Source organism: Pelecanus crispus, chromosome 3 (assembly GCF_030463565.1).
Source record: "Pelecanus crispus isolate bPelCri1 chromosome 3, bPelCri1.pri, whole genome shotgun sequence".
Taxonomy (NCBI): Eukaryota; Metazoa; Chordata; class Aves; order Pelecaniformes; family Pelecanidae; genus Pelecanus; species Pelecanus crispus.
This window is the reverse complement of record NC_134645.1, coordinates 43,551,899-43,576,309: the sequence shown is the minus strand read 5'-3', so window position 1 is coordinate 43,576,309 and position 24,411 is coordinate 43,551,899. Positions and strand designations below refer to the sequence as shown.

The 24,411-nt window shown below is 44.8% G+C and overlaps 1 protein-coding gene across 3 annotated transcripts; it reads right to left on the bottom strand.

Moving 5' to 3' along the window:
• Positions 1-1,557: 1,557 nt before the first annotated feature.
• SUPT7L (SPT7 like, STAGA complex subunit gamma) lies at positions 1,558-24,190 on the bottom strand. 3 transcript variants are annotated; one of them, XM_075707579.1, is made up of 6 exons: positions 24,164-24,190; positions 23,165-23,822; positions 12,786-13,110; positions 10,246-10,483; positions 8,845-8,972; positions 6,740-6,771 (listed from the first exon to the last, which is right to left on the bottom strand). In XM_075707579.1, the coding sequence occupies exons 2-5, from the start codon at positions 23,575-23,577 to the stop codon at positions 8,854-8,856; spliced, it is 1,095 nt and encodes a 364-aa protein (XP_075563694.1). In that variant the 5' UTR covers positions 23,578-23,822; positions 24,164-24,190; the 3' UTR covers positions 6,740-6,771; positions 8,845-8,853. The 3 variants fall into 3 exon arrangements, with proteins under 3 accessions (XP_075563693.1, XP_009479821.1, XP_075563694.1); XM_075707578.1 differs by lacking the exon at positions 8,845-8,972 and having other exon boundaries at positions 1,558-6,771; XM_009481546.2 differs by lacking the exons at positions 8,845-8,972; positions 23,165-23,822; positions 24,164-24,190 and adding an exon at positions 17,126-17,139 and having other exon boundaries at positions 1,558-6,771.
• Positions 24,191-24,411: the final 221 nt, after the last annotated feature.

Genomic DNA, 24,411 nt, shown 5'->3' with positions numbered 1-24,411 from the left:
TGACACCCCACATACCCCCTGGAGCAAGGGTATGTACAGGCCGGGCGCAGAAGGGATGCAGCCACAACTTTCGAGCCAGTTCCCAAGCGGAAGGGCTGGTCCAGGAGCCGGGGCTGTTTCTGGCCCACCAAGCCTGGAGGGAAAGACCCACAGGCTCTGCAAACCGCTGAGCATCACTGGTGCAAAAGGGGTGACTGCCCCACCACCCCCCTGCCACGATCCCCCAGCCCCACTCTCCCCGATGCAAGGGTGCTGGGCGCCGAGCCCACCCCAAAGGAGATTTCATCATAACTCATAATGAGGTCGTCTTCTTTCATGCCAGCGTTTCCATAGCAACAAAGAGGTGATTCTAATCTCCAATATAAAAGACGCAGCGAAAATGACATGGTTTGGGGTTTGGGGTTTTTTTAGGGAGGGGAGAGCTTGTCATTGCAGCTGCCAGCAGCCCTCCCTGGGCTGCAGCATCCCCCCAGCCGGCAGCCCCCCGTCAGCGGCGTGCGGCCAGCACCACCACGCGGCCACGGCCGCCCCACGGACCACCGGCCCCAGCCGCATCCCCAGCAGGGCCAGGGACAAGAGTCAGGGGCACAGCGAGCCCAGGAGCTGGCGCAGGGAAGTGGGGTCCCCCCGCTGAGATCATCTGTCATGGAGGCTCCCGGCAGCCTGCACCTTCAAGGCTGCCGCAGCACAGGCACTTCAGGTTGCTGGAGCAGGGGGAGGTAGAACCGGGATGCAAGCGGGCTCGGGTTTTAATCTGGTGGGGTGCAATCGAACGGGTGATTGCTGTCCTCTTCCTGCAGGCCCTGCCAGGGAAGTGGAAAGCATAGCCCCAGACTCACCCGCGGACTGGGAAATTAATTCAGTAGTATAGGCTTCGGAGGACAGCAGTCCTGCGGGCAGACCGCTCTCAGGTACGGGGGTGATGGGAAGCACTGTGATTATTATTCCCTCTCTCCTGGCAAGCAACACGGGCCTGTATCCTAATTCACGGCGTGCTATTTGCAACTGCTTAGCAGGGCTATCAAGCATCAAACATCCTCCCTCAGCTCTACCATGACAGGCAGAGAAGAGGGGAAAATACGCTATGCTTCACTCACTGCAATCTAAAGCAGTATGTAGAACAAGCAGACCAGCACACAAAAGAGCAAAGCAGGAGGCTTGGAGCAGGGCTCCTAGGTAGTCTGGTAATATAAGTAGTAGAAGTATATATAAGTAGTTGCTTCAGAAATAGCACTTGCTTACGCTAGATGAATACCAATACTAGCACTGTGGTACTAATATCACTTCTGGGGCTCGCTAGCACTGGCACCTGTGAAAAATAAGACTTCCATTTTCTCTGGCCACATCCTGGAATAACATCTCTTATCTCCCTAGCTGTGACGTTAACACTGATACTACCTCAGTACCTTATTCAGGCCTGCAAAAGGTCTACTCCAGTCCCCACCTAAGGGTAGACAGAACCCCAAGAGTGGCCTTCGCATTCACGGCACCATTCTTCAAAGCAAACAAAAAAAAATCCACACAACACCTTTAGGATTTTTATTTCTGAATTTTTTTTTTTAATTTTATTTTCTTAGAAATTACAAAGAAACTCTCTCCAGGAGAGCAAGGAAAAAAAACAACCCTGAAATATTTACAAGCAATTTCGTTCCATATAAACACAAGCAAAATTACATATTTCATTCACATGCATGTACAAAAACATTTTAAGTAAAACATCCATCACACTGTGCATTAGTCTCAGAATTGAGCATATAATCAGATTGGCCTCACCTGCCCTACCTAATCTTATTTTCCTGTTTTCTTTTTAAATTGCAAATTTCTATGCAGGAAACATCTCTTCTTCTGAACAGCATCATGCATATTCAAATTAGCATAGATGGTCTTGGAATTAAATCACTAGGTAGCACAGTCTGACATACAGCTGTATACTAAAGTTGTTACACTGCCGTTTATACAGTGAACTTTGTTGGATACCAGGCAAAACTCTTCAAAAGGAATAAAAAGGTATTGCTAGAGGGAAAAAGGAATATGATACACAGCGCTCTCTCAATTACAATCCCGTATGATTCCCATGCAAAACACTTCAAAACCCAAGTAATTCACAGATCTTGCTCTCCAAATTGATATCAAAGTTCCCACCAGTTTCAATCATGGCAAAATAAATCACTAAAGACATCAATGCTACTGGATATGGGCGTGGTCAATACTCAATATTTCAATTTGCCATCCACCCACCTTTGGAAAGAGAAGGGAGAAAGACGAAAGAACCAACAAAACTGCAGACTGCTAAAGCAGGTGGGTCGGCAGAACGCTTTACCAGTGACCAGCAAAAAATGACAACTGTGAGAGCAGAGCTTCATTCCAACCCACTGCATAATCTCACTGTGGCTTAAAATTTGGGGATCACATGGTCAATGAACTCCTCATTAGTCCCTCAAAGCCACATTAACACCTAGCAAAATCTCACTTGATTCATCAAAAGAGCATATTGTCTGTATCTGACTTTGTGAGCTAGATTTGAAATTTCACTATTTCATGCATGATGAACACCACTGTAAATCTAAGGACTGTAAACGTTCAGAGGGGAAGGTCTCACTCAGAAGGTAAAGCTTCCACATGCATAAAAGGAAACGTCAAGCAGACAAATGTCAGAAGCGACACTTAGCATAATGGGGGAACGGGAGGTAGAGATTTTACTCTGCCATCGTTTTTAAATGTGCAAGCGATACCAATGCATTTCTCATCTCCGCATAAACATGCGTCCCAAAGAGAATCAGTAACACTTCTCTCTTACACTGTAACAACACAGCTGAATCCAAGGAAGGTGAATTTCCACTGTATTTAAATATACTGGAAGCACTCAGGCTGGGCTTATTGCAGAGTGTGTGTTACAGGGTGAAATGGGTGTGGAAAAGGGATGTGAAGTTAAAAAACCCCACAATTAAAAGTAAGACGGAACATCTGTACGTGAGCAATATAAAGAAAGCACTTAAGATTGATGCTTAGGAGGTTTAACCAAAGCCCTGAAGAACACTAGATTTTCATTTTTAGCCCACCTGAAATCTTGCAAATGAGCAAGCGATGCTGGCAGCAGTCACTGTCCTCTAGCTCCTGAAAATAGTGCAAGGGACTTTGCATAGGTGTCCTGGCCTCAAGAACACTTTACTAAAACAGTTTGGCAAAGCATCTACAGAGAAAGGCCCAATGACAGTGTTCTCACGCAGTATCAAAGACACAAGGGACAAATCAGGCTGAGCCTTGAGGGCTCAGCCTAGCACATTCTGTGTGTTGTGGAGAACACTGGATCTGCTGGTTTAGGTAAGATGGGCAGTCTGCTTTTAGCTCCATACTACCATTTGAACAGCAAGCTCTACTAAACGTATAGAAAAGAAAAAGCACCAGCCCAGCAGGAGGAAGTCTCCCCTGATTGCCATACCGGAAGGGCTAAAGTCAGGTCACTTAACTCAGATATTGATGGTGTGGATGTCTTCAGCTGAGGTAGTCAAGTTGAACTCACTTGATAGGCACAGAAAGGAAAAATAGACATTTCTAGAAACACCATTCACCTAACCTGCTTTATACTTCTACTTCAAGGCCAGATGAACGGTGATCTAAGAATGACTATTTCTCTTCAGCTGCAAATGGGACAATTTTAGATGCAGACATCTAAAGCTGAGTTCTCACTGTACCTGGACAGTTGAACAGCACAGTTGTGCTGTATTTCTTCATGATATGAGTTTTGCTTAAAACCAGTATCATATATAGGCCTGTAACATTTCAGCGTCCATCCAAGCATTCTCCAGCCAGCAACAGTCCTACTGAAATGGAAGAAAAGCTCACAACTCTCACAAAACTCTCTGAATGATCACAGTGCCTTTTCTGAATAGTAACTAAATCTCAAACACATTTTTAAGACGCAAACACTACTATTCTTCTTTTACAGCTGAGAAAACAGGGACATTGCAGCTTGCCTAACGGTGACTCAGAGGGAATCAAAATAAAGATTTCCTGATACACGGGTATGCTCTTCTACTATTAACTAGGCTTCAAATAGCCAGAATTTAGCCCCCAGGAGAAACCTTTAAAACTGTGATGGACAATTTTAACTCCTATGTCCATAAAAGCCTGTGGTCACACATTCTTATTAGACATTGAGGAATTTTATGTTTGGCTTCTACTTCTGTAAGTGGAAGAGAAATACAGTCAGGAAAAAAGAATTAAGGCTAGGCATGTTATACAGAAACCAAAATACTATGCCTGGAGCTCATTCTTTCAAAAGATAAACTTGCAATTGTAAGGACAAATGGGAGGTTTGGTAAATCTCCCTCAAACATCCCAATGGGTTACAGGTATAAAGCCAGTTTAAGTGGCTGTTCATTCTTGATTCATGTTCATTCTAGCTTTTTTGAGAGAGATACTCACTGAATCAAGTTAAAGACTGAGTTGATCAACCGAGGACTGTGCAGAACAAAAAAAAATGCCATCAGTCAGCTGGGCCGTAAAAGCAAGCAGCAAAATAGATTCTACTTCAGACTAAGTTGTCAAGATAACAACTTTGAATACAAAACCTCAGCCAGCCTGAAGCTGCTACACTCAATCCAATGAGAGCAAAGGGAAAGTTTGCATTGCCAGTACTGGCTCACACCAATAGTAAAAGCTGCTTCATTCTCTCCAGGAAACCACATCAACTTCCCTGACTAGATGATCAAGAAATAAACTAGGGAAGAAGCTCTGCTGGACTTGTTCCTAACAAGGAAGAATTGGTGGAAAATGTGAAGGTCTTGGCTGCATCAGACATGGAATTGTGGCATATAAAATCCTGAGAAACGTGTACAAGACAGAGTCCTGGACCTTTAGGACAACATATTTTGGTTTATTCAAGGAACATCTTGGCAGGACCTCATGAGGGACTGCCCTGGCCTCCCAAAGGGACCAAGTGTACCGCCTTATCTTAAAAGACAGCTTTCTCAAAGTAGAAGAACAGTCCTTTCTGATGAGCAGAAAGTAAAGCAGGCATGACAGAAGGCCAGCACAGATGATCAGGAAACTCCTGACTTGAGCTCAAACACAAAGGAAAAAGTACACAGAGGTGGAAGCGAGGATGGGCTGACCAGCAGGGCCACAGCCCAAGCACGCAGGGACAGTCAGGAAAGACAAAAGCTCAGCTGGAGTTGAAACTGATAAGAAATCTGAAGAAGGGCTTAAGTACACTGGAAGCAAAATAATGGTTAAAGAAAACATGGGTTTACTGTTCAACAGTGCAGGCAATCTGGTGACAAAGGATGCACTTTGTACTTTGAGGCTGATGTACTCAACACCTTTTTTGCCTGTTTTCACTGATAAGATCTGCCTTCAGGCCTGCCAGGTCCCTGGGTCTTCTAGCAGAGTGTTCGGGAATAAAGCATCACCTACAGTAGAAGAAGATCAAGTTAGCAAGAACTTAAGCCAATTGGACATACCTAAGTCCATGGAACCAGACAGGATGGATCTGAAGGCACTGACGGAGCTGGCTGATGGTACTGTGAGGCCACTTTACAGCATCTTTGCTAGGTCATCATACTCATCAGCAACAGCTCCCCAAGCAGTGAAATACCCTGACTTAAGACTGTCTTGCTGCCCACAACAGTCAGCAAGCATGTAGCCAGCACATCGAGGGAAATTATTATTTCTCTCTATTCAGTGCTTGTGAGACCATACGTGGAGGACTGCATCCACTTTTGTGCTCTCCCTTACAAAGAAGGACACTGCAGCAATTGCAGTGGAAGGCCACAAAGCTGGTTAGGGGTTTGGAGCACAGGACATACAAGGAGAGGCTCAGGGAGCTTGGTTTCTTCACACTTCAGAAGAGAAAAGGCTAAAAAGAGATCTCATTGTATACAACCACTTAATGGGCGGGTTAAAGAAGACAGTCAGACTCTTCTTGGAGATGAACAGTGATAGAACAAGAGGCAACGAACACAAGTTGGAACATGGGAAATTCCAACTAGATACATGCAAGAATATATTTTTTCTTACTATGAGGGTAGACAAACATGGGAAAACGTTGCCCAAAGAGGTTTGGCATCACCGTCCTTGGAGATACTTAAAACTCAAGTGGACAAGGCCCTGAGCAACCTGCTTGAATTGGCTGTGCTTCAAGCAGGGGACTGGACGAGAAATGTCAGGAGGTCCCTTCAACCCAAATTACTCAATGACTCTATGACTTAGCAAATCTCCTCATAACTACTTTCCACTGGTAACTTCCTCATTAGTCTGCCAAAGCAGGCCATGCCACCATCAAATGTATAGGGTGATCTTCAATCTCATGAGTCAGGATGGAGTACAGAAGCCAGCAAAGCAGGGAGCTGAAGAGCACTACACATCACACCTTTCATGGTAATTTTGTGCAAGGTCTCTCATACACCAGGGCCAGCCCTGCTTATGAATTATAGCCATCACAGTACTCTCTTAGTTCATTTCAAGTCTATTACATACTATCAGGACTAAATAAAAAGACTGTCTCTTTTCACATCTTCTTCATCTTTTTCTTGCAGCGCTGGTTGAAGACAGGTGAGGATCCCATCAGACTGTCAGCAGAATGAGAACCGTAGCTGCTCTCAGAGCCATTGGGGCTCTGTGGCATCCCAGCTTCGCTCATGCCTGACATCGGTTCCTCAAAAACGTCACTGCCTAGGACCCCATGGCCATGTACATTAGCCTCCTCATTTTCCTGTGGCTCCATTTTTACCTGTGCCAAGTTCCAGAGTGGGGAAGCATTGACCTCAGCCCCTAGAGAAAGAAAAAGCACACACTAGTAACTGAGTAAAAAGACAAATTACAAACAGCATGCAGATGGAAGGGACAGCAGCACTGGTAAAGAAGGAGCAAAAGCAAAGCTATAGGTGAACAAGGCTGGGGGGAAAACAAACAAAACACACCAAGCACTGTGAAACAGTAAATAAAAAAAATCTGTTGGCTTTTTTTTTTTAATAGCCCAGCAATTGCCACTCTAAAAAATATGACACTATCCTTTCACAGCAATCCTCCACATGGTTTTCTCCATGAGAAACAACTTAAAGAGCCCACATCAGTCTCCAGAAGGAGTGTCTCAGCAGCAATGAGTACACCAACAGCACATGGACTAGACCCTGCATAAGCAGGACTTAGAGGCAGTCCAGAAGTCATTCATGATGATGAGGTCCTTGCAGCATCAGCAACCTCCTTTAAGCTGTCAGACATACTAGACTTCTGCAGGGGAGGTGAAGTGAGAGGGCTGAGGAGCAGGTAGATGAACAGCCTCAAATACCACTTCCAGCACTGAAATGCAGGGACATCAGAGCTGCAGTCAGCTACCTGATTGCCTGCCTCCTTGTACTCAACACCTGCAGGTCTCATCCCATCTTTCAGCAGAACAGGAAGAAACCCTCTTGGCTCAACTGCTGGGAAACAGCTCCCCCTCGCCTCCCCTTTTTTTTTTTTAACCTGTTGGACTAGTGTGCAATCTGAGCAGATTGAGGATTTTCTGTACAAGATTACAAAAACATGTTTCTGGATAGCAGCAAATGTTTTTCTCCCCGAGAGCAGTAATTATAGATTGCATTATTTCTGGTTATTTACAGTTTTAAGAGAGACAAAAACCCTATTAAAAATACACTAATTGGGCTCCTTGCTGAGATGGGCATAAACAGCCCAGAACTGAACAAAGCCTGAAATCTTCTCACTTTTAAATCTGGTCCCTCTTGTGTGGGGTTAAATTCACATGGAAAATAAAAAAAACTAGGAAACCAATTTTAATAAGTTTTCCAAACTTTGTGTCTCAAGGAGCTTGGCTACAGTTTGAAAGCACAACCAAACCTCTTGTACTGAGCCAAACCTACTACTATTCCCTATTATCAATATACTACTAACAATAGTCCCTTATTACTAGCAATTACACAGAGAACAAAACTTCCACCACACGTTTGTACTGAGAATTCCTTATGAGGGAGTCAGGAATCTTTTCCAGAGCAGCTTAGCCCAACCCAGGGTTTAGGAGACCTTTGTGCTAACACAGCCTACATTAGCTCAGCAGTTAGACAGCAAGACAGAATGAAAGCGCTTGCTGGTGTCCAGCTGCCTTAATGAAAAGCCCTTTTTATGTTAATTATAAGTAAATGTATTCCTCTCAACAACAATGAACACATCATTAAAACACTATCAGTTCCACAGAGTTGCAGCTCCAGTCTATACAATAACCAAAGATGGTCACTAAACTTAACTGTGTCTTTCTTTCATCAATTGCTCTTCATTGCTCAGCCTTATTCCTTTCAGCTCTATCACCTCTCAGTAAGAGTGTCACTAATGACTAAAAGTACTTAAGCATCTACAGAGGACGTTTCATCTTCAAAGCACTTTAACTTCAAAGTACTTTACAAATGAGCTAATCCTTGTGTTATCCAGCTGGGTGGAGGAACAAGGTCCCCAATTTTGTCTCCATTTCCCCAACTGCAATGAAATCAAGCAGCTAGTCCACAACCACAACATCAGGCATAAGCAGAAACACAAGCAGAACACGGAAGGCTGTAACGAGAGTTTTGGCCTCAGACACTGAAGCCTTGCTGCCCTCTCTACAGGCCTCACACTTGTATTTTCGAGATGGTGGTGTCCTAATTGCAGCAGCTTTTTCTCGCTTCTTATGATATTACACTCTCCAGCCTGCCCAGCTCTAGACTGGGACTTCTCACAGTGATGAGATTTCCAAAGGCCCTTGTGAAGCGAAGAGGGATTTTCAGGGAGGAACAGAGCACTTGTATTCTTAATTAGAAAACATCAATTCGGTATCAGAGAGGCAAGAGGCATTTAATATACAGCTAGCATGCTAACCTCTGGATCTCAAGTGGTAGATGCTAATACAAAGCTTTCCAGATGAATCACTCGCAACCCCACATGGGCCAGAGGAGTCTGCCATTCACTCTCCCACAAAAATGCAAGCACTTCGCATTTCAGAGGTACTATGGAAAACAGTATGAGCTTCCAGAAAAACATCAGATGGATCTGTGCTTTTTTAAAACTCAGCAGAATGTGCTATCTAAAAAAAACCAACTAATGGACTCAGAGGTATACTCTAACCTTACTATATATGCTACTTAGTTTAAGGTTAAAAGAAGGACAGGCTTCATTGTTTTTTAACCAGATTTTTAAGTGAAACAGTTATTATTGCAGGGATTTCCAGAGTTCAGAAGGTTCTATACAAAAATCAAAACTGGTTTTCTTTGGGAAAAGAGAGTCTTCTTCATTTTCCAGAAAATTTAGCACTACTGAACAGTGCACAGAATAAAACTTGTATATAGGTATAGAAAAGGCACAGCAGTAGCTGATTCTCCCATGCTGGCCACCAGTGTGCTTCAATGCCAACATCAAGGGATAACGCTCTGAGGAAAATTGTGCAGTCTCCATAACCCCACTACTTCTCTCACCATTTCACTCTCCATGGCCTCAGCTAACTACTTTGGGGTAGAGATGCTAGAATAGTAGAGACTCCTCAAGCCCACTTCACATAAGTCACTGATAAGCTTTCACAAAACACTGATTGTCACTACCAGGGTGACTTCTGAATATGGAAGACTGCACCAAGTATCATTAGTATTTCCATAACTCACTCAGTGCCTAAATTATATAGGGTCTTGAATTTACTCCAGTCACAAGGAACATGGCCTTCATCTTTTCAGTAACATGAATCTCTGGACAAGAATCCAAAACTACCCAGGGAAAAAAAAAAGGAAAAGAAAAAAGGATAAAACTCTAGTCTCTTTTAAACTAAAATATATACATATATATAAACCCAAAAGTTATTTTTATCTTTGTTACATTAGACTAGAAAAAAAAACCCTGGTACTCACATCTGCAGCAAACACCCTAGTTCAAAAAACAACAATAAAGCCCTTGGGCCATCACTGTAGAAAAAAATCTACTTCACACCAATAACAAAGCCGAGAACTTTAACAATCCCCAGAAAGATACACCATATAAAGCATTTTGTGTTCTCTAGGGTCCATGAATGGAGTAAATATTTAATTAATCCCACTAATTTTGATTCCTCGTTTGATTCTTTGGGTTTGTATTTAAAAAGCAAGCAAGGGTTTCCCTCCCATCCAAGTCTTTTTACTAAAACCTAAAAATTTCTTCTCCCTCTCCTTCCTCACATTGTGATCTGCTATTACAAATGGAAACAAGATCACATGGAACTGCTGATGGACTGTTTCCAGCCTAGCAAGAAACCCCTACCTGAAGTCTGTGGGGAAGCTTCTACTTCCAAGTTGGCAGAGAAGCGCTCGCTTTGAGCTCCAAGGACTCCAACAGGCAAAGACTGGTCACCAGAAGCCAGATCTCCTTCCAGCTCCTCACTTATGGGGAAAGTAATATCACTAACAGGTTCCTCCTTAATCTTCACAGGCTTTGTGTCTTCTGCTGCCTTTTCAGGGTTGACAATCTTCTCATATTCTTCAGAGAGCTGCTTGCTAACCTGTCAAAGATCAGTGGGGGTGAAAAAGAGGCCAGAAAGGTCAGAGTGACTTCAGAGACTCTGATGGCAATTACATTGCAGGGCACTCTGTTCCCAGAATATTATTAACATCTGACCTGAACAAACAAGTAAACAGGTCACCAGCTACACAGGAAAGATTTTTTCCCTTTTAAGAACACCTTCTGTCTCGCAACAAGGGACTTTAATATGAGGTTTAATCCATTAACACATCTGCTTGATAAATATGAGCACCTTTATTTCACAGACAGAGATGATGAGGCCCAGAAATTTAAACAGAGCACAAAACAAAAGCAAAGTGCCTCAGTCTTACTTTCTGATTTTACCTGTAAGACTGTACAGTAACATCTGCCAGTAACAAATTTATACTAGCATTAAAAAACAAGCAGCTCAGTTATTCATCAGCTCTGTAGTCACCACTGGACAAAGCCTGGGTACCTTCTGTCAGATTCACAGCAAAAAAACACAGAAGTTTTCTCCACTCAGAGAAGTGAAATGAATACAGGAACAAGATTTAGAACTACCCTGTACTTCTAGAAACTTAACAACTGTAAGCAATTAAATTTCAGATTTCATCCACTTATAACAAATGCTTGTTTATACCACTGGATCCCAACAGCCAGTGAACTGTGCTCAGGAAAAACTGAAGGCTTTTTAACAACAGAAGCAAGAAGGAAAAAGAATAGCAAAGCCTATTTCCCCCTTCTAGATATACTTCCAAATACAGAGGCTACTGTGGACCTCAGCCCTGCGTAAAGAACAGAACAAGTAAGAGGCAGTGACCAGCTGCAGGATGAGAGAGACCTGCATCAGCAGAATCATAGAATTGTTTAGGTTGGAAAAGACCTTTACAATCATCCAGTCCAACCATTAACCTAACATTACCAAATCCACCTCTAAACCAATTAAGGGCAGAATAATAATTAATTTCACGTTTCCTGGCTTGGTGGCTGGATTATTTCTTAATGAAAGCAAAACTAGGAATCATTAAGGTTGGAAAGGACCTCTAAGATCATCAGTCCAACTATCAACCAACACCAACATGCCTACTAAACCATGTCCCAAAGTGCCACATCTACCCGTTTTTTGAACACCTCCAGGGATGTTGATTCCACCACCTCTCTGGGCAGTCTGTTGCCCTTCTCTGGACATGCTCCAGCACCTCAATGTCTTTCTTGTACTGAGGGGCCCAAAACTGGACACAGTATTCCAGGTGCGGCCTCACCAGTGCCGAGTACAGGGGGACAATCACCTCCCTGCTCCTGCTGGCCACACTATTCCTCTACAACTACCTGAGAGGAGGTTGTCGTGAGGTGGGTGTTGGTCTCTTCTCCCAGGTAGTTAGCGATAGGACAAGAGGAGATGGGCTCAAGCTGCACCAGGGGAGGTTTAGGTTGGATATTAGGAAAAATTTCTTCACAGAAAGGGTAGTCAAGCATTGGAACAGGCTGCCCAGAGAGGTGGTGGAGTCACCATCCCTGGAAGTGTTCAAAAAACGGGTAGATGCGGCACTTCGGGACATGGTTTAGTCTAGTCTACCCTTGATTGGTTTAGCGTCGACTTGGTAGTGTAGGTTAATGGTTGGACTGGATGATCTTAAAGGTCTTTTCCAACCTAAACGATTCCATGATTCTATTCTATGAAATAGAATGCATATGCTTAATTTCACAGAATACCTGGGCCAAGAGAAATCATACCCTTATTCTTACAACCTACATTTATATGATACCTCTTATTCCAAGGAATTTTACATTTCCTCTTCTTTCGCCACGGAAGCACAGACCCCTCTAGAAGGGAAGGTAGCACCTGTGTGACAACTTAGATCAGCACTATAGTACCCTACACACATAAAGCTTAAGCAAGTCACCCCTTGCTTAAGCGAACACAAGGCACTGTACACCCTAGTATTTTTTGTCTGTCTGCTTACTTGTTTTCTGAAATGGCAAGCAGCCAAATATCCCATTAAAGCAGAAAATTCTATGAATTCTACTGAGTTTACCTCTACTTGGTATTTTCATCTGGGCCATTCAAGAACTGGGGGCCTCCTCTTAAACCCAGACAAACAATCAGTAGAGCATTCTTAGCCTCAGTAGGGACACAAATAAGGGGTCTGTCCTCCAGTCAAAAAAATCCTGTTTCTCTTTTCCTTAATGACTCTCCTCCACACCCAAGAGGTTTTCTAATCAGATTTTACCTCAGTAAGACCCCGGACTTGCTATAGGAATAAGCAGTTGTAGTGGGGGTACATTTCTTGGTGCTGTCAGGTCCCTACTGCTCTTCTCACCTGAAGCATGTAGCTGTGATAATCCTTAATGCGGTGTTGCCAGAACTTCTGCAGCGAGAGCACACTGCCAATGCCCACTTCATGGAAGACCTGCTCCATGACGTCGGGGAAAGGGGTGTGCCCAAGTCGAGCTTCTCGATCCACAGCAAAGCGCAGCAGTTTGGTGAACTTCAAGCAGTACTCGTGGGCAATGTCTGTCAGGGTCTCCAGGACACTCTCATTGGCACACTCAAAGCCTGTGTGAGCCAGGATGGTGGCCACTGACTGGTAGAGAAGCTGCCGGCAGGAGGACCAACTCAGCTCAGTCACTGGCTCCCCTTTTCCTCTAAAAACCAGAAAAGACAAAAATAGCACACCTCCAAAACTGACAGGAATGTATCAGTTGAAGAGATATTGTCAATAATAAGGTGATGTACAAAGGGAAAGCAGATTGTTTGGGGTTCTCCACAGCTGCTCCATTACACATGAAGACTACCTAGTAAGGGTTTATCTGTTTTCCCTTCTTCCCCTCCCTCCAATTCAGCACTGACAATTCTCATTTTCCCTCCTAATGCCGCAAGATTCCTTGGGTGATTCATGAATGTGGGATGCAAATCTTCTGAACGCTTAAGCAACTCCCTTCCCACCCAAGAGCTTTTCTCCTGGAGATGTGAATTAAATGGGTCCTTGACACAAACAAAAAAAGGCATTTTAAATAACATGAATGCGAATCATTTCCCCTCTCAGTTAATTACATTTCTCTTCCTTATTATCTCTGATGTCACAGGCCTAATAGTCAGATGCAAAGGCTTCTGGGATAGACAAGATCTGAATTTATAATGCAAAAGACACACATAAAAAGCAAGAAACAGGATACACATACGTTGTATAAAGTTACACTGTAGCCAAAAGGACCATTTCCTTTCCCTCGTTTCCAGTAATCATTAAGCACGACACTGAAATACGTATCCCCGTATGCAACCTAAGAAGTGAACACCAGGCCCTGGGAGGAGGCCTGGAGAGGTTCTGGTGTGGAGCAGCATTCCCTCCCTGCCCTTGGGTTTGAGACCTCTTTTCTTGGTGTTGCTACACAGGAAGAAGTGACCACACAGGACGGAGGAGATGGAGAACAACTGACATGAGCACTTCAAACATCATTCATTTACAGTCAGGCAACTGAGTTTTTCATCAAGATGAATTAACAAATAGAAATTCCACACAGGAAAAAGAGAAGATGAGATAAGGCGAGGCCTCTGAAAGGTAAACATATTTCTACCAGATTTCTCAACTCACAATTAATGCATGTGATGTATTTGCCTGTATCAGTAACACGGTCTTCAAATGCTGATGTCAAAATATCACATTTCCTTTCTGCTAAATATATTTATGCACTTTTTTACACTTCATTCAGCACCAATAGCAGAATTAAGCTAACAATTTCATCCTTCACTTGTTTCTGATCAATCTCTCCCAACATCTTCCGCAGCTCACCCTGAGATTCGCCTCGCTCCCACCCTACGTTACTTCCATATCACCACACACCCTTTCCAGTAACAAGACCCGATTAAACAGTACACAGACAGCATTGATGCCTTGATAAAATTCTCACTACTCTGTCTCTCCAAGGAGTGCATTAGGTACCCTTCAGTCTCACTGAGATGCTGGGTCACAGAGCCTCCTGTGGTCACAGAGCTCGCCCTGATCCTCAGAACTGACCCATAGAAAACCACTGAAACGCGGCAGTTTAAAAAGAGAACATTTCAGGGGAGTAAAAATGGAAGGTTAAACTTAGAGCTATCAGGACCAAAATCATTCATTTCCAAGAACACCAGCTCAGCACTTTCTGATTATGCAAATAAAGGGGGGATCACACTGTATTAAGAGCTGCAGATGATGATATTTTTAAGTGGATATTAAGAACAGCATGTGGATCTCAGGTCATGGGTTCATCCCAGTTATTAATTGCTGGAAAATGACTCACATCCCAATTCCGACTCAATTATGTAACTACTTTGTAAAGAAGACAGCAGGTGCTCTGACAAGATGAATTAAAACATCATCAGTTCCCTTATAAACCAAGTGTCACCCATACTGTTTTTACATCTCCCTCACTCCCCCCTCCACCTCCCAGCAACAGATTTCTGAAGTGCACAAACAGCCATATGTCTCATACAACACTGGGACCAGGAAAAAACAACCATCAAACAAACAACAGAAAAAAACAACCATCGAACAAAACCAACCAGAAAACAACCATGAAAATTTATGCCTATAAAAAAGAATCTCCTCTTTTTTAACACATATAAAGGACATACCTATCTGTCCAGCAGCCATCAGTTGAGAGCATCTTACACTACCAAAACCACCAAACACCAGACTACTATTAATACAGAGACAAATAAAGAACCATTATTGATGCTCTGCCACTCACTCAAAGCACTATGGACAAACTTAAACTAGACACAGAATTTGGCAAGCCCAAGCTGGATACTCAGCCACTTGTAAAATAGAGCACAACAACCATTTAGCAATACATATCGCTGCTCAGAAGCAGCAGAGAATGTTATATCTCTTTTAAACTCCTAGAGGAAAAGAAACTAATTGCCAGCATTAAAATGCAGCTAGGTCACTATGCTGAAAGGGATATAATCAACTTGGAATCTAATCAATTAAGGACAGAGAGAAAAGAAATTTCAGGTACTGTACTCAAATCCAAATCCCCACCTCTTGTTCTTGGTAAGGTCAATCAATTTTGTTTTGTTTTTCTTATGTTTTCTTCTCTTGTTTTCCTGTTTCCCACAATAAGCAATAGAGGAAGATGATTAAAAGCCTGATTAGACAGCAAAAATTGAAATCTTGTTGTGGGTGTTAATGGAAACCAACAAATGAGAAAGTATCCGTTTTTCCTCATCTCCTTTGACTTTCAGGTACTGTCTGAAAAGAATGCACATAAACAAAAACAGCCATATAGACACATTTAAGCTATGTAATGTCAAGCCTTCCAAAAAGGACCAGCAAACAACTTCTTTTCCCTGGTGATCATAGCTAAAGAGCCTTGGTCTTAGATCTCATCCAGATACCTAGCACCTACAAAAGCACCCTTCCAGATACTATCATTATGCAGAATGCCACCCTCTGCAGCACTTACTGCTTTCCTGAAAGGCTCCCCATCCAGCAACCATCCAAAGCCAAGCCTACTTAACATATTACCAGGGTCATACAGCTGCAAGTAAACAAGAGTGGTTTAATCCCTGTCACCAGAGATTAACAAAACTGGCAATTAGGCCTGTGACTTGGAGGTGATCATCTCTACAGAATATATAGTATGCAATTTATCACAAATATTGGTCAACTTGTCGCTCTTCAATTTTGTATTTCCAATAGGATCTATATTTTTATATATGAGTCACCAACACTAGATGATGTTCCAGACAGAAATCTACCTGCCAAGCCACTAATTCATCAGACCCAAACCCCAGTTTTCTCCCACTGCTGCCAGCAAACCCGCAACATGCAGATCTTCACAACAGAAAAAAGTGTCCATTTATACCAAACAGGCTTATTTTCAGGATTCATAAGGTTTCAGAACTAACAAAAGGCCCATATTCTGTGTCAACAAGACATTCCCCAAAGGCACCACGATCCATTCACCCCAGCTCCTCTTCTGTAAAGCTGTTTTTCTTAGAGGGAAGGAGATCTCATGGTTCATTTCCTGTGCAACTATCTTTAGGGGAAAGTGTGTGGACTAAGTCAGTACAAGGATTGACAGCTGAGGTTCACTCAACTGCAGTAATGGATTGAAGTGCTCTGCTCCCTCCTAGGTGAGCATAAGCTAGCAGCAGATGGAGGGAGGGATTGTTTTTCCTATGAACACATCCATTTTATGAAACACTACATTGTGGAGTTGAATTTCTACCAAATGATGTGCAACAAGGTCGCTTCACAGCCATTTTCCCCAAAACAGTAAAATAAAAGAGAACGCTGAAAAAAATGAGATTATACCAAAGAGTGCATCAAAGTACACAGCACACTAACTCAAACCAGAAAGTTGTTTCCTTTTGAAAAAGGGCCTCTTTCCACCTCATCCTGAGTAAGCCTCTTTTTAAATCTCTCTGCTACGTGTACAGAAGGCTGTACAGGTATAAAAAGAAAATGCTCAACAGATAATGGCAAGAGGTAATAGATAACATCTGGAAAACAAATTGGGTCCCAGTGGCCCAACCCAGAAGATCGGACAGTTTAGGGGCTAAGCTGAAGTGCTTCATCCGGCAGAGGAAGTATGTTCTGCCTGCTCTAGTTTCCACTGCTGCAAATCCTTCCCAATATTAAACCTACAATCCTGCCAACACATGCTTCCCTACTTCTGTACAGACATTTCTGCCATGAACTGTCTTCCCATTGCAATGTCCCAATTTCATTCACAGATTGTCTTTCAATGCAAAGCACACAGCTGATGTGGTCAGAAACACAAATGAGAGAATGGCAGAGAAATCTGTTAAGAAACCAACCACGCACACACACGAAAAAGCATCTGAAGAGGCACATAGTGAGAAGGTTAGGTTTCTTTTGAAGGTGCATTCATGCTAATCGGAGGAAACTGAACAGAGAAGAAGGAAAAGCTAGCAGCCATATTATGGTAAAAGCCTCCTGTTCAAATAGTGGTTTCACGTCTACAGTTCCTTACTCATTCTTCATCGATTATGCTTTAAGCTTACCTTCTGTTTCTATACCAACCATAAACAAATGTTAATCCCTTATTGTGTATTCCAAGAACTGTAACATCAACCGTTGCAAATCAGCAAGACCAGATGGTAATTCATACAGGAACACTAAAGGAATTCAAGAATGAAATAGCTGAATAGCTGTGGTGAGTTACCTCTTGCTTTAAACCGTCTTCGCCCTTGAGGACCAGAAGACAGAAAACACGAAAACATTTTCTTCTAACAGCTTCAGAAGAGATGTGAAGAACTGCAGGCTGGGAAGCCTGATATATTCTGGTGCATCAGGGAAATTCAAAGAAATGATAAGAACAGAATTAGAGGACACATGGGTAAATAAGATACACTCAGAAAGAGTCCAGACAGCTTTTGTAAATGGAAAACCTGTCCCACAAACCTACTAGAGTCCTCCAAATCCATCAATAAGCAAGTACATAAGAGATCTCCACTGTGGAGCCCAGGTCTTCCCTCAAGGATCTGTGCCAGAATTAAGGTTTGTTTTAGCATATTTATAAACAGTCTGGGAAAATGGAGTAAAGGAATAGCATCGTGATTAAAACTGCTGGTGGTACAGATTTTGGGGAGTTGAAAATACCAAAACTACAGAAAAATACCAGTAAATTTGGTTCTGCCTCTTCCTCATCTCAAAAGGGATGAGGAGGTAGGGGTTACAGGTATGGGGCAGGGCAGAGGGGAGGAAAACCAAAATGAATCCAGGGAATAACAAAATAAAAGACAAGGGTGTGGGGTCAAAGGATGAAAATTAAAAACAAGAAAGCAGAAGAGGACATGTCTATAATAAAGAAATTTGTGGTCTGATTCAAGCCAGCCGTTCTTATCTTCCTTTCTTCCTATGTCTCAATATACCTATACAGTGCTTCACAGACCCAGGTTACTGCCAAATAAGATGGAATTAAAATATGGATTTAGTCGAATACTGTAACTCTGACCATGGCACTTCAGAAGGCAGCATAAAATTAAGCACTACCATGTTTTATCAAGGGGAAGAATGGTCTTCCTTAAATTGTTTTTACACAGTAAGAATAAGCGTCAGCAAACCATATAACTTTATTTTCACTGCTATAACAGCAGCTGCTATTCTTAATTCATAGAATCATAGAACCGTTTAGGTTGGAAAAGACCTTTAAGATCATCCAGTCCAACCATTAACCTACACTACCAAGTCCACACTAAACCAATCAAGGGTAGACTAGACTAAACCATGTCCCAGAGTGCCATGTCTACACATTTTTTGAACACTTGCAGGGATGGGGACTCCACCACCTCTCTGGGCAGCCTGTTCCAATCCTTGACTACCCCTTCCGTGAAGAAATTTTTCCTAATATCCAACCTAAACCTCCCCTGGCGCAGCTTGAGCCCATTTCCTCTTGTCCTATCACTAACTACTTGGGAGAAGAGACCAACACCCACCTCACTACAACCTCCTTTCAGGTAATTGTAGAGAGCGGTAAGGTCTCCCCTCAGCCTCCTCTTCTCCAGACTAAACAACCCCAGTTCCCTCAGCTGCTCCTCATTAGGCCTGTGCTCCAGACCCTTCACCAGCCTTGTTGCCCTTCTCTGGACACGCTCCAGCACCTCAATGTCTTTCTTGTATTGAGGGGCCCAAAACTGGACACAGTATTCCAGGTGCGGCCTCACCAGCACCGAGTACAGGGGGACAATCACCTCCCTGCTCCTGCTGGCCACACTATTCCTGATACAAGCCAGGATGCTGTTGGCCACCTTGGCCACCTGGGCACACTGCTGGCTCATGTTCAGCCAACTGCCAACCAACACCCCCAGGTCCTTTTCCACCAGGCAGCTTTCCAGCCACTCTTCCCCAAGCCTGTAGCATTCGTTGCATGGGGTTGTTGTGACCCAAGTGCAGGACCCAGCACTTGACCTTGTTAAACCTCATACAGTTGGCCTCGGCCCATCGATCCAGCCTGTGCAGGTCCCTCTGCAGGGCCATCCTACCCTCCAGCAGATCGATACTCCCGCCCAGCTTGGTGTTGTCTGCAAACTTACTGAGGGTGCACCCAATCCCCTCATCCAGATCGTTGATAAAGATATTAAACAAGGCTGGCCCCAGAACAGAGCCCTGGGGAACACCACTCGTGACCAGCCGCCAACTGGACTTAACTCCATTCACCACAACTCTCTGGGCTCGGCCACCCAGCCAGTTTTTTACCCAGCGAAGACTACACCCTTCCAAGCCATGAGCTGCCAGCTTCCCAAGGAGAATGTTATGGGAGACTGTGTCAAAGGCTTTGCTAAAGTCCAGGTAAATGATGTCCACAGCCTTTCCATCATCTACCAGGCGGGTCACCAGGTCATAAAAGGAGATCAGGTTGGTCAAGCAGGACCTGCCTTTCATGAACCCATGCTGGCTGGGCCTGATCCCCTGGTTGACCTGCACTTGCCTGTTGAGTTCACTCAATATGAACTGCTCCATAATCTTTACTGGCACCGAGGTCAGGCTGACAGGCCTGTAGTTCCCCGGGTCCTCCTTCCAGCCCTTCTTGTAGATGGGTGGGCGTCACATTGGCAAGCCTCCAGTCATCAAGGACCTCCCCTGTTAACCAGGACTGCTGATAGATAATGGAAAGTGGCTTGGAAAGCTCCTCTGCCAGCTCCCTCAATACTCTTCGGTGGATCCCATCTGGCCCCATAGACTTGTGAGCATTCAGGTGGCATAGCAGGTCGTTAACTGCTTCCTCCTGGACCATCCTGGTCCCCATCCCTGTCTTCCAGCTCAGGGGGCTGAGTACCCTGGGGATGACTGGTCTGGCTATTAAACACAGAAGCAAAGAAGGCATTAAGTACACCAGCCTTTTCCTTGTCCTCGGTGACAATGTTCCCCCCCACATCCAGCAAAGGATGGAGATCCTCCTTGGCTCTCCTTTTATTGTTGATGTACTTATAAATACATTTTTTATTATCTTTTACAGCATTGGCCAGATTGAGTTCTTGCTGGGCTTTTGCTTTTCTAATTTCCTCCCTGCATGACCTAACAAGATCCCTGTATTCTTCCTGAGTTGCCCGCCCCTTCTTCCAAAGGCGGTAGACTCTCCTTTTTTCCCTGAGTCCCAGCAAAAGCTCTCTGTTCAGCCAGGCCGGTCGTCTTCCCCGCTGGTTGGTCTTACGGCACACGGGGACAGCCCACTCCTGTGCCCTTAACACTTCCTTCTTGAAGAAGGCCCAGCCTTCCTGGACCCCTTTGCCTTTCAGGACTGCCTCCCAAGGGACTTTCCCAACCAGCATCCTGAACAGGCCAAAGTCTGCCCTCCGGAAGTCCACTGTAACAGTTTTGCTGCCCCTCCTCTTCACATCGCCAAGAATCGAGAACTCTTATCATATCATGGTCGCTAAGCCCAAGATGGCCTCCAACCACGACATCTCCCACAAGCCCTTCTCTGTTTGTAAACAGCAGGTCAAGCAAGGCACCTCCCCTGGTAGGCTCACTTACCAGCTGTGTGAGGAAGTTATCCTCCACACACTCTAGGAACTTCCAAGACTGTTTCCTCTCTGCTATGTTGTATTTCCAGCAGATGTCTGGCAAGTTGAAGTCCCCCACAAGAACAAGGGCTAGTGATTGTGAGACTTCTGCCAGCCGCTTGTAGAATGCTTCATCTATCTCTACATCCTGGTTGGGTGGTCTATAGCAGACTCCCAACAGGACATCCGCCTTGCTGGCCTCCCCTCGCATCCTTACCCATAAGCACTCAACCTTATCGTCACCACTGTTGAGCTCTATGCAATCAAAACACTCCCTAACATGCAGAGCCACCCCACCGCCTCTCCTTCCTTGTCTGTCCCTTCTGAAGAGCTTATAGCCATCCATTGCAGCACTCCAGTCATGAGAGTTGTCCCACCACGTTTCTGTGATGGCGACTATGTCATAGCCATCCTGCTGCACAAGGGCTTCCAGCTCCTCCTGTTTGTTGCCCATGCTACGCACATTGGTGTACATGCACTTGAGACGGGCTATCAATTTCGCCCCCAACGTTGCCATGCCGCCCCTGGGCTCCTCACTAGCGGGCCCGTTTATATCCCCTTCCCCCTTCGAACCTAGTTTAAAGCCCTCTCAATGAGTCCCGCCAACTCATGGGCAAGAATCCTTTTCCCCTTTGGAGACAGCTGATCTCCATCAGCCGCCAGCAGGCCTGGTGCCTTATAAGTGTCTTAAAACAGTTAAGAACAAACATGCAACAACAAACTCAAAGCTTTCCTCCTGGAAAAGCATAAATGTGTTTGGTTTAGCAAGCACACAATTAAATTCTAGTCTACACAGCAGCTCATTATAAATCCACTCTCCGTCAGCCCCAAAACATTTAATTTCAAAATTGTCTATCCAGTTTTTACAATCTAGTCCTTAAACTCCCCCATGTGGTTGACTGCTAAATAACACTTCTTTACTTGGACCCCAGAAACTCACAAGAGACAACAAAAAGACAAAGCAGCCCTCAAAAGACGGACAGAGCCACAGAAAACTGAACTTAAAGCTGAAGCCACTGGCGAGGACAGAGCAGAACATCGCTCAGTTCTACAAACCTCAGAGCCAGAAAGAGCAAGAGTCACAGGGCTCAGACTTTACCCTCACAGGACTGGATTTCCCTTCACCCCTCTAGGCTTATTACTTCATTTCTTCTGAGAAGGATGATGGTGTTCCTCTACAAAGAGCAGTAAAGAATCGCTCTACTGTTCAGAGAGACTATGTTACCAAAAGCAACATCTTTCAGTAACATGCATTTTACACAACCTCAGGCTATTTAAGATCTCAGTGGCATTTAACTGATACACTATATTTTATTGATAAACATTTTCTTGATTTTAAAAACTAAAATGTATTATCCTCTCCCACATCATTTTCATTGGTGCACAATCTTTAATCTAAGAACAGGAAGTTATAGTAGTGAGGACTAATCCCTGAATTTAAATGCACATAACCTACAAAGTATCGTAAGATCCTGCAAGAAATGCAACACCTCCTTGTGAATTTAGTGCTTGTCAGAGAGGTAGAGAGGGAGGTGGTGGCAATACTATTTAATCACAGATTGGCTGCAGAGGCAGAAGCAATGCAACCTTCCTTTACATTCTCTCCAGCCCTTGGCTGGTGGAACCAGTATCAGAGGCAAGAATTCCCTTCACCCATACTCATTGTCACCTCTGACCAGAATAACACCAACAGGGTGAAATGTGATAGTTACTACATCACAGGTCCTTGGCCACTGAAACCTTAAAAATACATTATCAAATCATCTTTTCAGAACCTACAGCTAAACCGCCAAACCTAATCATGCGTCTTCTGGATTTTCAGTTACAGTAAGGCAAGTTTAGTTGTGAGCAAGTGACCTAAATAGAAGAGACTTCACATCCACTAACTAAACTTGTCAAAATACCATTGCAGGTAGCAAAACCATCGACAAACATTTAGCGTAGCACTGACAAGACAAAAATCAGCGCTACACATCCACATTTTATAGACAGGAAACAAAAGCGTATTTATTTTAAACAACGTGCATGTTATCCACATGGGAGAAATCTAAATCTTTCCTTTTCAAACTTTACATACAACTGTTTGACCCTTCAGCCTAAGGGAATCAACATAACTACATATATATTAAAAAAACAATCAGCTTTCCTTCAGCCAAGAACTAACCCAAAGAAATACCAACACACCTGTAGAAATCACTTTCTGGGTCACTGTGCCTCAGCTGAAATGGCATTTTGGGGGTTTTGCTATCCAGAGGAAGCAGGTCATCGGGGAGAGGTGGAGAGGCCGGACAAGATGGCAGAGGTTCGTTGTCTTCAGTTTTTATGCCCTCCGCTTGCTGCTGGTTTTGAGCCTGAGCCATGGCGATCAGGCTGCGCAGCCGCCTGTTGTGCTGGATGAGCTGAATGGTGTGAATTGTGAGGCTGCAGGGCTCCGAGGGAATGTCCAGCATGGTGGTTGGCCGGGGTTTGTTTGCAGATGGCTGATGCAATGGAGGATCTTGGACTTCCACAGTACGAAACTCACGCTGAAGCAGGTCAAAGGAGCTGCGGTTGGCCTGGTTAGATGAAACTGGAATCTCACCCCAATATCGCAGCATTTTTACAAAGGTCACGTATCGTCCTCAGAGCCCAGAAGGCTACCAAATAATGTAGGACAAAGGAGCCTTGTCACAGGGAAAAGCGCTAGGCTTTGGGCAGCAACAGAAACTGGAGCTGGGATGACGCTCCGAATAAAGCAAATTAAGACGGTCAAGAAAGCTGTTGCTCAGTGCTTCACTGAGCAGCGCGGTTTCCACGACGGCATCAGGATGCAACACTGGCATTTAACACATTTCTGCTCCTCCTGAGGGAGGGAAGAAGAAAGGAACGCACCCGTGAGGCGGTAATTATTTCTGTTTGTAATGGGGCCTGGTGTGGCTCCACCTGGGCCACGCCGACATCTCGCTGAGCGGGACCCACGGCGTGCCCTGATTTGCGTAGAGACACTCCGGGGGCCGCACTCGGCTGGCCCGCCGCCCCCGCCAGGCCCCGCCACCTGCCTGCCTGCCCGCCCGCCCGCCCTGGGCCCAGCTCGGGGCCCGCGGCTGCCCCGCACCGCTACCCCTCACCCCGGCCCCTCAAGCCGGCCCACGGCTCGCCACGGCGGCCCCAAGTGCGCCCGGCGCGGAGCCCGCCCCGCCGTACCCGCAGCTCCCCCGCCGCTCCGCGCCCGGCCGCCGAGCCGGAAGTCGGCCCTGGTCCGTCACCAGAAGCGATTCCCCCGCCACCAGCGCTCCTTTGCGCCGGGAGGAGGGAAGCGATCGCCGCCGCTCCCGTCTTCCCTGCCGCAGCCTCCCTCCCCGTCTCACCCCTTACGCTACCCTGGGCCGTGGCTGAGGCAGCGGCGCGAACCCCTGGAGCTGCGTCCTGCCTCCGGTACGGCACCCGCAGCG

Bases quoted from the DNA above. Each gene is read 5' to 3' on its own strand.
- SUPT7L (XM_075707578.1), bottom strand. From the start codon at position 23,577: ATGCTGCGATATTGGGGTGAGATTCCAGTTTCATCTAACCAGGCCAAC. The intron at 10,484-12,785 runs GTGAGAAGAGCA...GATCTTTGACAG, and splicing joins ATCACAGCTACATGCTTCAG to GTTAGCAAGCAGCTCTCTGA. The intron at 6,772-10,245 runs GTAGGGGTTTCT...TTCTTTCTCTAG, and splicing joins AGCTTCCCCACAGACTTCAG to GGGCTGAGGTCAATGCTTCC.